The 15507-nt window shown below is 39.4% G+C and overlaps 1 protein-coding gene and 1 pseudogene across 1 annotated transcript; both read right to left on the bottom strand.

The window, feature by feature from the left end:
* Positions 1–7633: 7633 nt before the first annotated feature.
* Positions 7634–13219, bottom strand: LOC126025705 (taste receptor type 2 member 60-like; annotated as a pseudogene).
* A 445-nt stretch (positions 13220–13664) lies between these two features.
* Positions 13665–14561, bottom strand: TAS2R16 (taste 2 receptor member 16). The gene has a single exon (XM_049785432.1). The coding sequence runs from the start codon at positions 14559–14561 to the stop codon at positions 13665–13667; it is 897 nt and encodes a 298-aa protein (XP_049641389.1).
* Between the last annotated feature and the right edge of the window lie 946 nt (positions 14562–15507).

The following is a 15507-nucleotide window of genomic DNA, read 5'->3' as shown; positions in this document are numbered from 1 at the left end:
CTAATGACAATTATCTCTCTCAATGTCAATAGACTAAATGCACCAGTTAAGAGACACAAAGTGGTAAAATGGATCAAAAAGCTGAATTCAACATTCTGCTGCCTACAAGAAATATATCTGAATAGTCAAAACAAACATAGACTCAAAACCAAAAGTTGGAGGTAAATCATCCAAGCAAACAACTCCCTTAAAAAAGATGGAGTGCCCATATTGGTATCTGATGACATAAATGGTACACTCATAAAAGCTATAAGGGACAAAGATGAATATTTTGTACTAATCAAGGGATATGTACACCAGGAAGAAATCACACTCCTAAACATATATGTACCCAATGAGAGACCAGCAAAATATTTAATACAATTGTTGACATATCTGAAAGAAGACATCAATGGTAATGCAATAATAGTGCGAGACCTCAACACAGTCCTGTCACCCCTTGATAGGGCAACCAGGTTGAAACCAAACCAGAATATACTAGCTCTGAAAAGAGAAATGGAAGAAATAGGTTATTAGATCTATATAGGACACTCCATCCCCAGAAAACTGGATACACATTTTTTTCCAATGCACATGGGTCATTCTCCAGGATAGACCACATGCTGGTCCATAAAATATATCTCCATAAAATCAAGAGAATAGAAATCATAAAGACAACCTTCTCAGATCACAGTGCACTGACATTAAAAGTGAACTATATCCAGATAGGAAAGGAAGAAATCAAGCTCTCACTGTTTGCAGATAACATGATACTATATTTAAAAAACCCTACAGACTCTACCAAAAAGCTTCTAGAAACAATAAACTTACATAGAAAAGTGACAGCTACAAAATTAACACACAGAAATCAATAGTCTTCTTGTACATCAATAATGATAGAGAAGAAATAGACATTAAAAATACAATCTCATTCGCATTAGAATCACACAAACTAAAATATCTTGGAGTCAACTTGACTAAAGAGGTGAAGGACATAACAAAGACAACTGCCAAACCCTGTTTCAATAAATAAAAGAGAACAAACTAAAAGAGATACATACCCTGCTCATAGATTGGTAGGAATAATATAGTTAAAATGGCAATATTTCCCAAAGCATTGTACAGATTTCATGAAATCCTTCTAAGGATACCCATGACCTTCTTTTAAAAAAAAAAGTGGATCAAACACTCCTGAAATTCATTTGGAACAATAAACACCCACGAATAGCTAGAGCAACCTTTGGAAAAAGTAATATGGGAGGCATCACTTTCCCCAACTTTAAATTTTATTTCAAATCTATAGTCATTAAAACAGCATGGTACAGACCCTCAGATCAGTGGAATAGACTTGAGAGACAGAGCATGTGCCCCAGACATACAACCAATTAATTTTTGATAAAGGCACAAGAAATGCAAAAAGAAGCAAAAAAAAAAAAAAAGCTTCTTTAACAAGTAGTGTTAGAACAAATAGCCACTTGCAAAAAAGTGAACTCAGACCTCCATCTAACACCATGCACAAAGCTCAAATCCAAATGGATTAAAGACCTTGATATCAGACCTGAAACCATAAAGGTATGTAGAACAACGAGTAAGTTGAGACTAAAGGCATCTTCAAGGAGGAAACAGCACTTTCCAAACAAGTGGCAGCAGAGAAAAACAGATGGAATTGTATTAAGCTGAGAAGCTTCTGCACCTCAAAGGAAATAATGCCTAGAATACAAAAGCCACCTACAGAATGGGAGAAACTGGTCACCCAATACCCATCAGATAAGGGGCTAATATAAAAAAATATATACAAGGTACTGACAGAACTTTACAAGAAAAAAAATCTAACACCATCAAAAAATGGGCAGAAGAAATGAACAGACAATTCCTCAAAGAAGAAATACAAATGGCCAAAAGAAACATGAAAAAAAAACCTCCACATCACTAATCATCAGGGAGATACAAATCAAAACAACATCTCATGCCACAGAAACCGGCACACATCACAAAGAAGAAGAACAATCAGTGTTGGCGGGGATGTGCCAAAAAACGAACTCTCCTTCACTGCTGATGGGAATGTCTTCTAGTCCAGCTTTATGAAAAACAATATGGAGATTCCTCAAAAAAACGAAAAACTGAGCTCCCATATGATCCAGCTATACCACTCCTAGGGATATACCTTAGGAACACAAAAACACAATACAAAAATTCCTTCCTCACACCTATATTTATTGCAGCACTATTTACAATAACCAGGCTCTGGGAACAACCATGATGCCCTTCAACAGATGAATGGCTAAAAAACTGTGGTACATATACACAATGGAATATTATGCAGTCGTTAGGAGAAATGAAGTCATGAAATTTTCCTATACATGGAGGTAGATGAAATCTATTATGCTGAATGAAATAAGTCAGAGAGAGAGAGATAGACACAGAATAGCCTAACTCTATGAGTTTTAATAAAAACAAAAGATATTATTGTAATAATGCCCAGAGACAACAGAGACAAGGGCTGGAAGAACTGGCTCTCATCAAGTTATGAGTTTAGTTAGAGAGATGACTACATTAACTATCATGACAATGTTAATGAGTGATAGAAGTAGAATGCCTGTCTCAAATACAGGCAGAGAGTGGGAAAGGAGGACATGGGGGGTAGGGGGATCGGTGGTAGGAAGGTTGCACTGGTGGTGGGGTGTTCTTTGTATGACTGAAACCCAACTACAATCATGTAGGTAAATGTACTTAAATAAAGAAATTTTAAAAATGTACAAATAAGGACAAAAAAATAATCCAATGCCTGCCTATAAAGGTAACAAAAGATTGGAGAGATACTACAGGGGTTAGGCAGTTTAATCTCCCATAGTGCATCTGGTGCTCTGAGCACCTCCAGCAGTGATCCCTGAGCATAGAGCCAGACCTGAATCCTGAGCATAGTTGGTTGTAGCCCAACAACAAAACAAATTAAATAAATTTTTAAAAAAACTCATGCACACACACACACACACACACACACAAAGGGTTAAGAAACAGGGCTTCTGTGGGAGCTGGCAAGTATGAACATACTCTGCAATTACAGCTATGAAAGAGATCCGGCAGGGGTCTCAAAGCGGCCCGCCTGCTGCAAACGGCCCTCCATACAACATTTTGTGGCCCTGCCCTAGAGGAATCTTTTTTTGTTTTGTTTTGTTTTAGTTGTTTGGGTCACACACCCCAATGTTCAAGGCTTACTACTGACTTTGCACTCAAGGATCACCCCGACTTTGCCTCCAGCGGCCCTCAGGAGTTTGAGACCCCTGGTAGTGATAGTACTGTGGGTAGGATGTTTGCCTTGCATAATGCCAACTTGGGTTCATACCCCAGCATTCCATATGGTTCCTTGAGCCTGCTAGGAGTGATTCCTGAGCACAGAGTCAGGAGTAATCCCTGAACATGGGCCAAAAATAGAGGGGAGAGGGAGGGAGGGAGAGAGGGAAAGGACGAGGGGGAGAGAAGAAGGAAGGGAAGAAGGGAGGACAAATGAACAATGGACCAGGATGCAAGCTTTGCCCATGGGAGACCTGGGTTTGAGGAAAGGAAAAAAGAGAAAAACAATCTAGTAACTTTTCTGTATAAAGGTAATATAATATGGGATAAACTGAGAAAAATTGTATTACAAAAATGAGTATTTTAATTAATATTGAGATTCAAGTTTCTCTCTTTGGAATTTAGTAATAAAATGCTGGCTTTATCTTTATTTTTGTGGGGGTTTTTTTTCAGCAGTAGTCCAATATGCTGCAATACCTTTAAAGAATAACTTTTACCCCTATAATCTATTTAAAATGCTTTCCTCATCATGTGTCATTTTTCACATGACTGTTAGCTGCACAGTTGTACTTGCCTGTGTCTACATTAGTGCTGCATTGTTTTAGATACCATAGAACTAAAATTTCCCTCTATCATTCACTGACATGAGACCCTAGTAAAAGTTTCTCAGCCTCCATTTCCTCTTTGCAATATTAAGAATTTATTATATAAAAGATTTAAGCAAATGTTCTCACTCTGTGTCACATATAAACTAGACAACCATAAATAACTGTTATTAATACCATCATAATGTATGATAAAATTTTATACTGCAGAAAATGTTAATTATGGTAATGGTACTCAATTTTTAAAAATATAACTAGCTTTACTTTTTCTTCATATTTCCCTGTACATTCATGATCCAAGGAAAGTTTTTCCTGCAGGGACATCATTCAGAGTCTAGTAGATGTTGCCTTCTTGGCTAATGACATGAAGAACAGAGAAAATGAAGAGTCCCATGTAGAAGCATTTGGGGGAAAAAGAGGACTAGGTCAGTAACAAAGAGAAGGGCATTAATTAGATCCCCTAGGAAGGATCTAAAAGCACCTGTTCACAGTTGCTTAGCAACATATAAGTGTGCAAGAAAAAAAAATGAAGACAAAAATACCATTAAAGTATCACACATCTTACTCTCTTCCTTGCTCATTTATAATTTCTACATTTTGCGTAAGTCAAAGCAAAACAGACTCTAAGTTTGACCACAAAAAGTACTCTGGCCAGACAGTTATAATAATTCAGCTTAAGCATAAGGAAAAAAACTTAGTATGTAGCCCAAAGACAAATGCACAGACAAAGAATATGTGTTTTCGGCTAGTTTCCAGGTGCAAATGAACTATTTGATTCAGTTTAGCAGGTATTGCAAGTACTTAAATGGACATAAGGCTCCTAAGAACTCTAAAATCTGCTAGAGAGAAGGCCAATGTCAGGTCAGATTGAGAAATTCCCATGTGAATGTCCTCACAGGTTGTAGAGATCAAATTTGGAGGCAGAGCAGTAATCAGAAGAGCTTCTTTTAAGAATATCTATTTGAGGGGCCAGAGTGATAGTACAGTAGGGTGTTTGCTTTGCACGCAGTCAATCTGGGACTGACCTTGGTTCAATCCTCAGCATCCATATGGTGCTTCCCACCCTCGAGCCTGCCAATAGTGATTTCTGAGCTCAGAGGCAGGAGTAACCCCTGAGCATCTCCAGATGTAGCAAAAATAAAAAATCTATTTGAATTAACCTTTAAATGTTAATTTAAACATAGGGGAAACTAGAATGTTGGCAAATAAATGTGGATTTGGAAGGAAGATTCAGGTACCTCCAAGACAATGATAATCCCAATTTTCCTCCAAATTAAGAGAAGAATCTAGATTAATGAAATCAGGTAAAAAGTAAACAGTTGTCATGTTGTAGAAACCCATGAATTCTCCTTTTAGAGAACTGTTCTTTATTCTCTATGTAGGGGAATGTAAGTGAAGTGGTCTGAGTGAAACCTTCAGAAGATTAATTTTGTTTATTTTTTGTTTTTGTTTTTGGGCCAAACTCCAACTATGTCCAGAGTTTATTCTTGGCTCTGTTCTCAGGAATCACTCCTGACAGGTGTTAAGGGACCATATGGGGTGCTGGGAATTGAAATTAGGTAGGCATTATATAAGGCAAGTGCCTTACTTGCTGTACTATTTCTCTGGTCCAGAAGATTCATTTTATAATGAGAATTTTGATGAAAGTATGCAAATAGAAAACAAAGGTAAATAATTCAGGTGAAAGGAGAATCCAAGGTCAAATAGCACATGAATGGGACCAAGAGCAGTTACAAGAGACACGGTGAAGGTAGCAATAAATGGTAAGCTGCTGAGGAGGTAAATGGGCTCTTCCAGAGTGGGGGGACAAAAGAAGCAGCAAGCCTGAACTTACAATCATTTTAGATTGGACATCAATTGTATTAGATTCAGCTCAGTCCCCTTGAATAGTGAAAAAGGCTGAGGTTAAGGGAAAAGATAGAAAGAGGAAAGGAAAAGAAGGGACTTGGGTGCTCATAGTACTATCAGGTGCAAGTATCTAGCAGGTGTAAAGAAATACAGGTTAGAGGTTTAAGGAAGGTCCAGGATTTGTAACTATTGCCATGATTGAGGCTATGTAAGTAGAGGTAAATACAAAGTAAAAAAAACAAAAACAAAAACAGAGTAATCTCAAAAATAAAGGAGGAAACCTAAGGAAAGGATCAGGGGACAAATAACTGAAAGGACTAAGTACATACAGGAACCTTAAATTTAATCTCTGCCTTCATGGATTTCTTAAGCACTACTGGCAGTGACCCTAGGCAGCTGTCAAGAGCAACACTGTGTGGTCCAAAAGTACAAAATAAAAGACTTGTATACAAATGGATTCTCATGACCAGAAAGAGAGTAGAGAGAAACAAAAGGGAAGAGGTCTAAGAAGGCACAACAACTAGTCTTGATAATCCCCAAACTCAAACCTATCTACCAATGTAGGTGGGACTGAATGAAATGTAATGTCAGTTGAGAGATTATAAAGCAAGTAGTAATTCAAATGGTTTAAGAGTCATTGGTCTTAATGAAAGCTAGAGAAAAGTGTAAAAGATAAAAAGAAATCTATATTTTTCACCAAACCAGGCTCCTTAAATCTTGTGTCAGTGATGAATCTCTGCATTCAAAATTTCAGTAGGAATTTGTAAAATGAACAACAAAAGGAGCCAAAAGCAGGCAGAAGAAAAAAATAACAAAAAAATTTTAGTAGGAAATTTGAAGAAATATAGTAACAGGTACAAAACTTGTCTTGAATGCAGCTGACGGAGGTTTAGTACCTGGTACCACACAGGACTCCTGCGAGAAATGATACCTATATCGCAAATTAAAAAATAAAACAAAACAAAAACACCAATCAGGTTGTCAGCAAACAAGTAGTCATGTTTAAAATTCATGGACCTTAGGGGTCAGAAAGATAGCATGGAGGTAGGGCATTTGCTTTGCATGCAGAAGGACAGTGGTTTGAGTCCCGACATCCCATATGGTCCCCCGAGCCTGCCAGGAGCAATTTCTGAACATAGAGCCAGGAATAACTCTGAGCACTGCTAGGTGTGAACCAAAAACCAAATAAAAAAAATTATGGACCTGAACATCTTATTAAAGGACTGAGCTATGGTATAGAACTAATATTTAAACCCTGAGTTGCAGAAAAATATTAAAAGGTCACATCAAATATACAAATTCTAGATCACACAACTTCCATGCACATGCCCTGTCATCTGTGCCATGAACTCAAACGTCCTGCATGAACTCTTGCATGGAAGGAATGAGTGTCATCACTCTAAATGTAAGAAAATAATTTCATAATAAAAAGGAAGATGGAGGATCACAGAATAAGACAAAGAGGAACTGAGCTGCAAAAGCTTTCAGCAAACTGATTTGACAAATTAAAAAAAAAAATGTCACATAACAAGAACCTGGCATCCAGTTTTGAGGAGGACGGTTTCAAATGTAAATATAAATTGCAGGAAACCGGGTTTCCTGTGCAGGGCGTACAGCCACATCTGCCACTGGCTCCCTGAGGGAAATCTGGGTTTATGATATAAGCCTAGACTTCAGCACCTCCTTTTGGATTTTTTGCATTCAAATTCTATTTAATTGGGGTCAGGGATGTGATTCTGTGGCAAAGCACATGCCTTAAACCTTGTTCCTGGCACTGAAGAAGGAAAAAACCTCTTCCACTGAAACTATGATTTCCATCAGTAACTATGGCAGCAATTAAAAGCAGTTCTGGTTCCTTGCACCCATGCTTTCACACTTTAGTCTCTGAGGTTTCTCAATCAATTGCAAATTCATGTGCCTCTTGAAAAACAGCTCCTCCCCAGCACAGTTCTGAGTCTAGGATTGCTAAAGAATAGAAGGATGAGGTGGATGCTTATTCACAGATAAGTCATTGCCTGTCACACCCAGGACCTTAATTCTTAAAATGGAAAAAGCTACAACAATGAGCCAGAAGATATGAAGATGAAGAAGGCATAGAAGATGAGACCCAGGAGCACCTTAATATGTACCTGGACATTAGGTCTGCCAAAGGCTGAAATATTCAGGATGACCTTCATTGTCTTCTTCAAAACATACCCATGGTGGAAATGAGCATTTTCCTTTAACTGTAGGCAATGCCCAGATTACAAGTTTGACAGAAAAGAAGTAGAATTTCTCCTACAATCTCAGAGTATCCCCCACTGGTATTCCCAGATTGCAGCCTCTCCTTAAAGAGTTCTGATAAACTCTTCTGATTGCCCAGGGAAAATAGGATGTTTAAGCTGGAAAAGCGCAGAGAGCACAGTAACACCCAGGCAATCAATCCAGACTCCTTGCCCTTGAGCCAGAGGAAGACAAAGTAAAGATTACAACTTTTATCAAATAGCAAACCAAGTGATGACATTCAGGATGTCCCAATGCAGTAAATGTTTTTATGGGAAAGCCATGAATCCAGGAAAATAGCAAGACTCTCATTTACCACCACATACTGCAGTCAAAAGCAAGAGCTTCCCAGACTGAACCATAACTTTCCACAAGGCAATAGTGTTTTCCACAGCAGCCTCTCACTACCCAGTACTGCAGAAACAAAACCCTCTACTGGCTCAAGAAATAAGATAACAAAAATGACAGTTTACTGATAAGTCCCCAGAGATCCAGAAATCATGTCATCTTCATTTTTGGTTCTTGTAGACAAGATAGATCCCCAGATCTTTTTCAGATATTTTTACAGATCTTTTCTGGTAGAGTTGCTCTGGAAAGTCACACAGGACACTTGTCCCTCCCAATGCCCCAAGTGTCAAGGTCAGAGTAGAAGGGGAGAATTACTTGGGGGGGGGGCAAAAAGGTTCTTCTCTTAATAGATCCGAGTATTAGTCAAGTCTCCATTGCAAAAGTCCCCCTACCTGTCTGTGAATTTACCTTCGATTTTTCTGCCTACTGTCTGCCCTTCTCAACATGGGTGTGGGTAATAAAGCGGGTCCTTGCATTTAGCAGCCCTTATACTGGAGCTTCTCATTCTTTAAGCTGACACTAAGACATGGTCACACCACAGCTGTCAGCTGGTAAGCAAATCCACAAGGTGTGCTCCCTAGGAACAGAAGGGATCGCATCTTTTAGCCAGTGGTTATGTATTTTTGCCACTATACTATGTGTTCTTTATGTCTAGTTTTCTTTTTGTTGTTGTTGTTGTTGTTGTTTAGTTTGCTTGTTTTTTGCTTCTGATAATGCTCAGGAAACTATAGGGAATGCCATGTATTGAACCCGGGCCAGCTACATGAAAAAGCAAATGACCTACCTGTGGTACTATTGCTCCAGCCCTTGATGGCTAGTTTTTCACCAATCATTTTTTTTATCTTTTTATTTATCTATTTTTAATTTTATTTAAGTCATTGTTATTTACAAAGCCCTTCATGGTTAGGCTTCAAACATACAATAAATCTTGGCCAATCCCACCACCAGTGTCAACCTCCCCCCACCAATGTTTCCCAGGTGCATTCCATACCACCACCACCACCACCACCTCTCTCTCCTTACCTCTCAGCCTGCCAGTTTAGCAGGCCTTACACCAACCTTTTGAAATAGAGGCTTTGAGAATATCCGAGCAGGCAGAACATGAGCAAAACCTCTACTGAGACAGGGCTTAAGTCAAATCCTTTTACTGCTGGTGTGTCTCATCAGAAATGGAACTAAGAGACAAGTCTATATAATTAGGCAAGCAACTTTTTATGGTAATTTCTATATAGTAATACTTCAGTGTGGCACAGGGGTTTCAGGAGAATGTCTCAGAAGCTACTAAAAGCACCTTCTTGGCAACCATGAGTGCATGCATGGATTCGATTCCTGGTACTACCCAAATACACTAGTGCTGTCTTCACATTTTCACTATTAGGGTCCACTGACACTGCCACGGAATGTGTGATCTGCTTAGAGCCAGTTATGTGTGAGCAGAACAAGTCAGAGATGAGCAAAGATTTGACCAGGTGTGGTGAGTGACTCCTTGACTATGTTTTATTCCATCCATCCTGTGGAGTGACAGACATTTCACAGAACTTTAGCATTATAATCTATGATACAAAAAAAGTTCCATGGCACCAAATATTAAATTAAATTTTAATTAATTATATTACATTTTAAACAAGGGAAGGTAAAGGAAGAAAAGGTGACATTTTCTATAGCAATTGGATTTAAAGGCAAAAAAAAAAAATCAACACTCAGGTTAATATTTACTTCCAAATAAGTGAAAGGGGTTTATGTGTCATCAAGATCAAAACAAATAGATTATTTCAATATTGCCTAGACTTATTAAAGTCTTAGTACCGGGGGATAAAAGGATGAGAAACTATTTTGTAATATCATGCTTTCTGACCACATGGCCTTTCAGTTCTATGCACAAAATTCTAGGAAATACTATTCCATAATGAAAACAGAATGTAAAATTGGCAATATCTCAGACAAGTTTCCCAATCACATAAGACAAAAGCCCAAGAGATTTTTTCTCTCAACACAATGAGAACTGTGCTCCTGGTTGAAGGAAAGAAGCAAACTAAGGTAATTCATTTACTTGGCCTTTCTATGGAGATGCAAATCTAGGACTACAGTTTCAGATAATTTTCTCCCCTGCACTCTAGTTGGTGTTAACTGTCTCCAACTGAAACTTTGAGTCATAGGCAAACTTTGAGCTAATATTCTGTGCTTGACCTTCACAGATGTCTCAATATGAAAAATTCATACCTTTCCCCCTACATCATACTTTTTAATCCATTATACAATAGGAGAAATGTGTTAACCTTCCATTCATCTAATAACAGTGTATTAAATAGCTATGTGTCACTTTACCCCATGAAACAACAAGGCTAACTAGCTATTTGCCCTCAAAACACTAACCTTAAAGCACATACACTTTCTAGCTATGCAACACATACAACCGAAATCAATCCAAGAAATGAATAATCACTTATACTTTAATATGCAATGAATCTTAATAATGACTTTTTGGTTACTTGTTTATTTTGTTTTCTTCATTGTATTTTGCTATCTCATGTCCCTCTTCTTTGGTAAAAACAAAGTCTGAGATTTATTAGTATCTACAGTTGGTCTACATGGCATTACAAAGGTGGCAAGTATAGGAATTTTCAGTAGAGTTTTTTGTTTTGTTTTTGTTTTGTGGTGTGTGTGTGTATGTGTGTGTGTTTTGATGTGGGAAGCACTTAACTCCACACTCTTTCAGAGAGATGAAAAAAGGACTCCCAGACTTTGATTTTCAATGTTTTGCATCATCCAGTTTTATTCCTAGACTTCACAGAAGAGTCAAACCACTATTTATTTTCTCTAGAAGAGGGAGAGAGAGAGAGAGGAAGAAAATGAGGAAGGGAGAAAAGGAGAGAGGGAGGAAGGGAGAAAAGGAGAGAGGGAGGAAGGGAGGATGGGAGGGAAAGAGGAAGGAAGGGAAGTAGGGAAGAAGGGAGGAAGAGAGGGAGAGAGAGGAGAGGGAGGGAAGAGGAAGGAAGGAAGGAAGGAAGGAAGGAAGGAAGGAAGGAAGGAAGGAAGGAAGGAAGGAAGGAAGGAAGGAAGGAAGGAAGGAAGGAAGGAAGGAAGGAGGAAGGATCAGTTTTTGTAGTTCCTGCCCCCCAAGGGTTTCTCTATTTAGCCTGACCCTTTCTAGAGTCTGAGAATCAGTTATCTGTACTCCTCACTAGCGACTGGGGAAATTTCTTCTAAAGTTTTACTCTACTTCCAAGTTAAAAATCCTCACTCTATTAGCTCCTCTAGATTTCTTGCTCCTCTTACTATAACTTGATTTCAAGCTAGAAAAACAACATCTAGGGCCTTGTCTTCCCCAGATTGTTGGACAACTTACCATAGATTCAGTTGTTTATTTGAAAATTCGTTGTAACCTTTATCTTATTGCTAACTATAATTCCTATTCTGACCTGTTCTCTTAACTACATTTGGGGCTTTCACCAGTGTCTGGAGTCTATTGACATCTGGACTTCATTCTTAGTGAAACTTATCAGTTAAAAAAATAAAATACGGGGCCGGAGAGATAGCATGGAGGTAAGGCGTTTGCCTTTCATGCAGGAGGTCATCGGTTCAAATCCCGGCGTCCCATATGGTCTCCCGTGCCTGCCAGGAGCAATTTCTGAGCCTGGAGCCAGGAATAACCCCTGAGCACTGCCGGGTGTGACCCAAAAACCAAAATAAAATAAAATAAAATAAAATACATGCATGTCAGCATATGCATTTTTATGCATATGCATATCACTTGTAGATACTACTTTATTAATACATATATACATCATAAAACATATCCCAATTCCAAAGAGGGCTAAAGTGTATGCTTTGCATGCAGAAAGCCAGAATTCAGTCCCATTGTGGGTGGACCCTGAGTACAGATTCAGGGTTCTGGTGCCAAAACAAAGTGAAATCATACTCAAAGAATGAGAATTAAAAATATAAAATGAGGGGCCGGGGAAGTGGCACTAGAGGTAAGGTGTTTGCCTTGCAAGTGCTAGCATAGGACGGATAGCGGTTCAATCCCCTGGCGTCCCATATGGTCCCCCTAAGCCAGGGGCAATTTCTGAGCACTTAGCCAGGAGTAACCTCTGAGCATCAAACGGGTGTGGCCAAAAAAAAAAATGAAATGAAAGCAACCAAAATTTGAAGCTCAACACTTTTCTTCCCACATCCAGCAGCAGCTTTTCCATAAATCCTGAAGAGATCAAACTCTCCAACTTGGATATTGTCATCTTAGACCTTGGTATCCAGAGTCTTGTTCCTGAGTGATCAAAAGTGAAGAGCAGAATTAGTAACATTATTTTTTTGATTTTTTTAAAAAAATGTTATTGGGGGCCAGAGAGATAGCATGGAGGTAAGGCGTTTGCCTTTCATGCAGGAGATCATTGGTTCAAATCCCAGCGTCCTATATGGTTTCCCCGTGCCTGCCAGCAGCATTTTCTGAGCCTGGAGCCAGGAATAACCCCTGAGCACTGCTGGGTGTGACCCAAAAACCACACAAAAAAAAATTTTTATTGATGGTTTTGGGACCACACCCAGCAGTGCTCAGGAGTTACTCCTGTCTCTGCACTCAGAAATCACCCCTGGCAGGCTGGAGAACCATATGGGATCCCAGAAATCGAACCAGGTCCCTCGTGGGTCAGCTGCATGCAAGACAAATGCCCTATCGTTGTGCTATCTCCGCAGTCCTAGCAACATTATTAATTAAAACAAATATTGGGTTTTTTCCTTCTAGATTTTCTGTCATTCCCTAACTTCAAAGACTTTCCCCATCAGACAATTCCTTTTTATTCAAGCTAGAAATAAATATAGATTAACTCAGGACAGGGCCTTAACTCACTTACAGCCTCAATTTCAATGGGGGTAAACTGGAAAAGCTCCATGGTAGGCATAAATCAGGGCCCCAACATGTTACTTGGTAAAGATGACAGAAAAAGGAAATCAGATTATTTCATGGACCACAGGGTGCATATACCTTAATGAAAAAAATCACTTTACTAGGCTAAGAAAAGAATGGTGTTGGAAAGAACTGTTGATTAGGGATGGCATGAATGCCATTATTTAATAAACAAAAACTTTAAATTAGCCACAGGGACCACTAGCTGATGCCTGTAAATTGAATGGGCAATAGTTAATAAGGTGACATGAGGAACATTGGAGGGATGGATAGGAACAGAGAAGGGTGGGGGAAAATTAATGTGTCAAGAATGAATAGAAACGGAAAATACAAGAAGGGTATAATGCTCAGATCAAGAGTATTCTAGCTACTCATAGGCTTACCCATCAATGCTGCTTATCGATATTGATCACTGGAGCCAAGCTACCCTTTCAACAGGGTTTCCAAAACCTCATGATCAGGGCTTTTCTCAACTTGGGACTGCTGAGCACCAGAATGCTGGAGTGTAGACAGATACCTGTATAAGTTAGCACTTCCCAAGCCCAGTGCCAGTCATTTCGAAAGGTTATGATTTTCATGATTGCAAGAACAATAGACACGAAGTATGATGTGTAGAAGACTAGGAAGAAGGCAAGCGACTTCAGGGCCATGGAATGTGCCAATGTACTGGGGTCTCGGTGGCCTTGCTGGCAGTCTCTCATCTGCCCCAAATGCCGGAGCAGTGAGAACATGAGCAAGAGGATTGACACCAGGAAAAAGAGGAAGGGTACAGACAATATAAGCACTAAATGAGGTAGAAAGATGAGTCGGTGAGTGGCCAGTAGTCTATCAGCTAGGGTATCATTTTCACAGGATGTCTGGAGAGCAGTTATCTGCAAAATAAATAAATTTCCAACAATAGATGAGGTCATTCCCAGACTAGAAATGATCAGAGATCCCAGCAGCAGACGGGGCATCGATCGAGAAATCCTCCACTTGAGCCAGAAGAAGATGGGGTGGGAGAAGGAGGAGATCTTCACACAATAGAATAGAGCAAGGCAAGCTGTGAGCCAGAAGGTGAGAGTGTTTGTAAAGTCCCAGACAATGTTGAAAGAATTGATTTGGGGATAAAAATCAAAGAAAGTTAGCAGGTTGTTCAAGATGGACATGCCATGCAGGCAGAACCGGGAGGCAGCCAGGCAAGTCACAATCATGTCACCAATGGGCAGAGACCGGCTTCGTGCCCACTCCCTGCCCAGCACGGTGACCATGAATCCATTCTGCAACATGGCAACCAAAGACTCCAGAAAAAAGAAAAGCATAAATATCAATGTGAATGAAGAGGGCATCTCTTCCAGGTAGACTCAGCTTAACCTTTAGTCCAGCTCACAAGCTGAGACACACCAGCAGAGGAGTCCAGCCTCTGTCATCCTATTGACAACAGAGATCCAGAAAGCTCTTTCCCTGGATTCCTAGAAACACCAGACTACTACCAGCCTCCCCTCCTCCTGCTCCCCCTAGATTGCTCTGAGGATTCTGGAAATATCACCCCTTACTATGCAAATCCCTCCCAGCTCAATGGCACTTTGCATTAATTTGCATAACCTATATTTTCCTAACTTTTATCCAAGCCAGATGCAGGGAAATGTTAACAAAATAGAAGTTTCAGGGTTTTTATTTGTACTTTGTTTTTGGGGGGAAAGAGAATCAAATCCTGGTCAGCAGTGTGCAAGGCAAAGACTTTACCTGCTATACTATCTCTCCAGCCCTATATCTGAACTCCTTCTCCATCCTAACTCTTCCCATAGTAGGCTGATGTTTTATTTATTCATATTGGGTTTGGGAGTCACATATGGTAGCACTTAGGAGTGCTTCTGTCAGTGCTTGAAGATAAAGTACTGGAGAATGAACCTATACCTCCTATATGTAACACATATGCTCAAACCATTAAGCTATTTCCATTGCCCCTGGGTTCATGTGGGGCATGAACCATATTTTTGGTGGCTTGTAAACATTATATTAAGGCCCACTTTCTGACGTAAGAATTAATTCATATGCTTAAATTTTGGAAGTATTAAGACCAGGCTTCCTTTTCTCCTCTAATGCTGCATAAAATTTTACTGCCAGACTTATGCAGAGTTCTGAGGGTTTTTAGTGAAATGATGAATTTCCCACAAAGTGTTCACTATCTCACATCTGTTCATCACAAACACCTTATCGGTATGCTTGGTAAATCAAAATTAATCTTTTCCTAGGATAGCACTGAGGAAATGAGAAATAAGGTAGATAATTCAA

Source organism: Suncus etruscus, chromosome 1 (genome assembly GCF_024139225.1).
Source record: "Suncus etruscus isolate mSunEtr1 chromosome 1, mSunEtr1.pri.cur, whole genome shotgun sequence".
Classification (NCBI taxonomy): Eukaryota; Metazoa; Chordata; class Mammalia; order Eulipotyphla; family Soricidae; genus Suncus; species Suncus etruscus.
This window is presented reverse-complemented; position numbering and strand designations above follow the sequence as displayed.

Bases quoted from the DNA above. Each gene is read 5' to 3' on its own strand.
- TAS2R16 (XM_049785432.1), bottom strand. From the start codon at position 14,561: ATGCCCTCTTCATTCACATTGATATTTATGCTTTTCTTTTTTCTGGAG.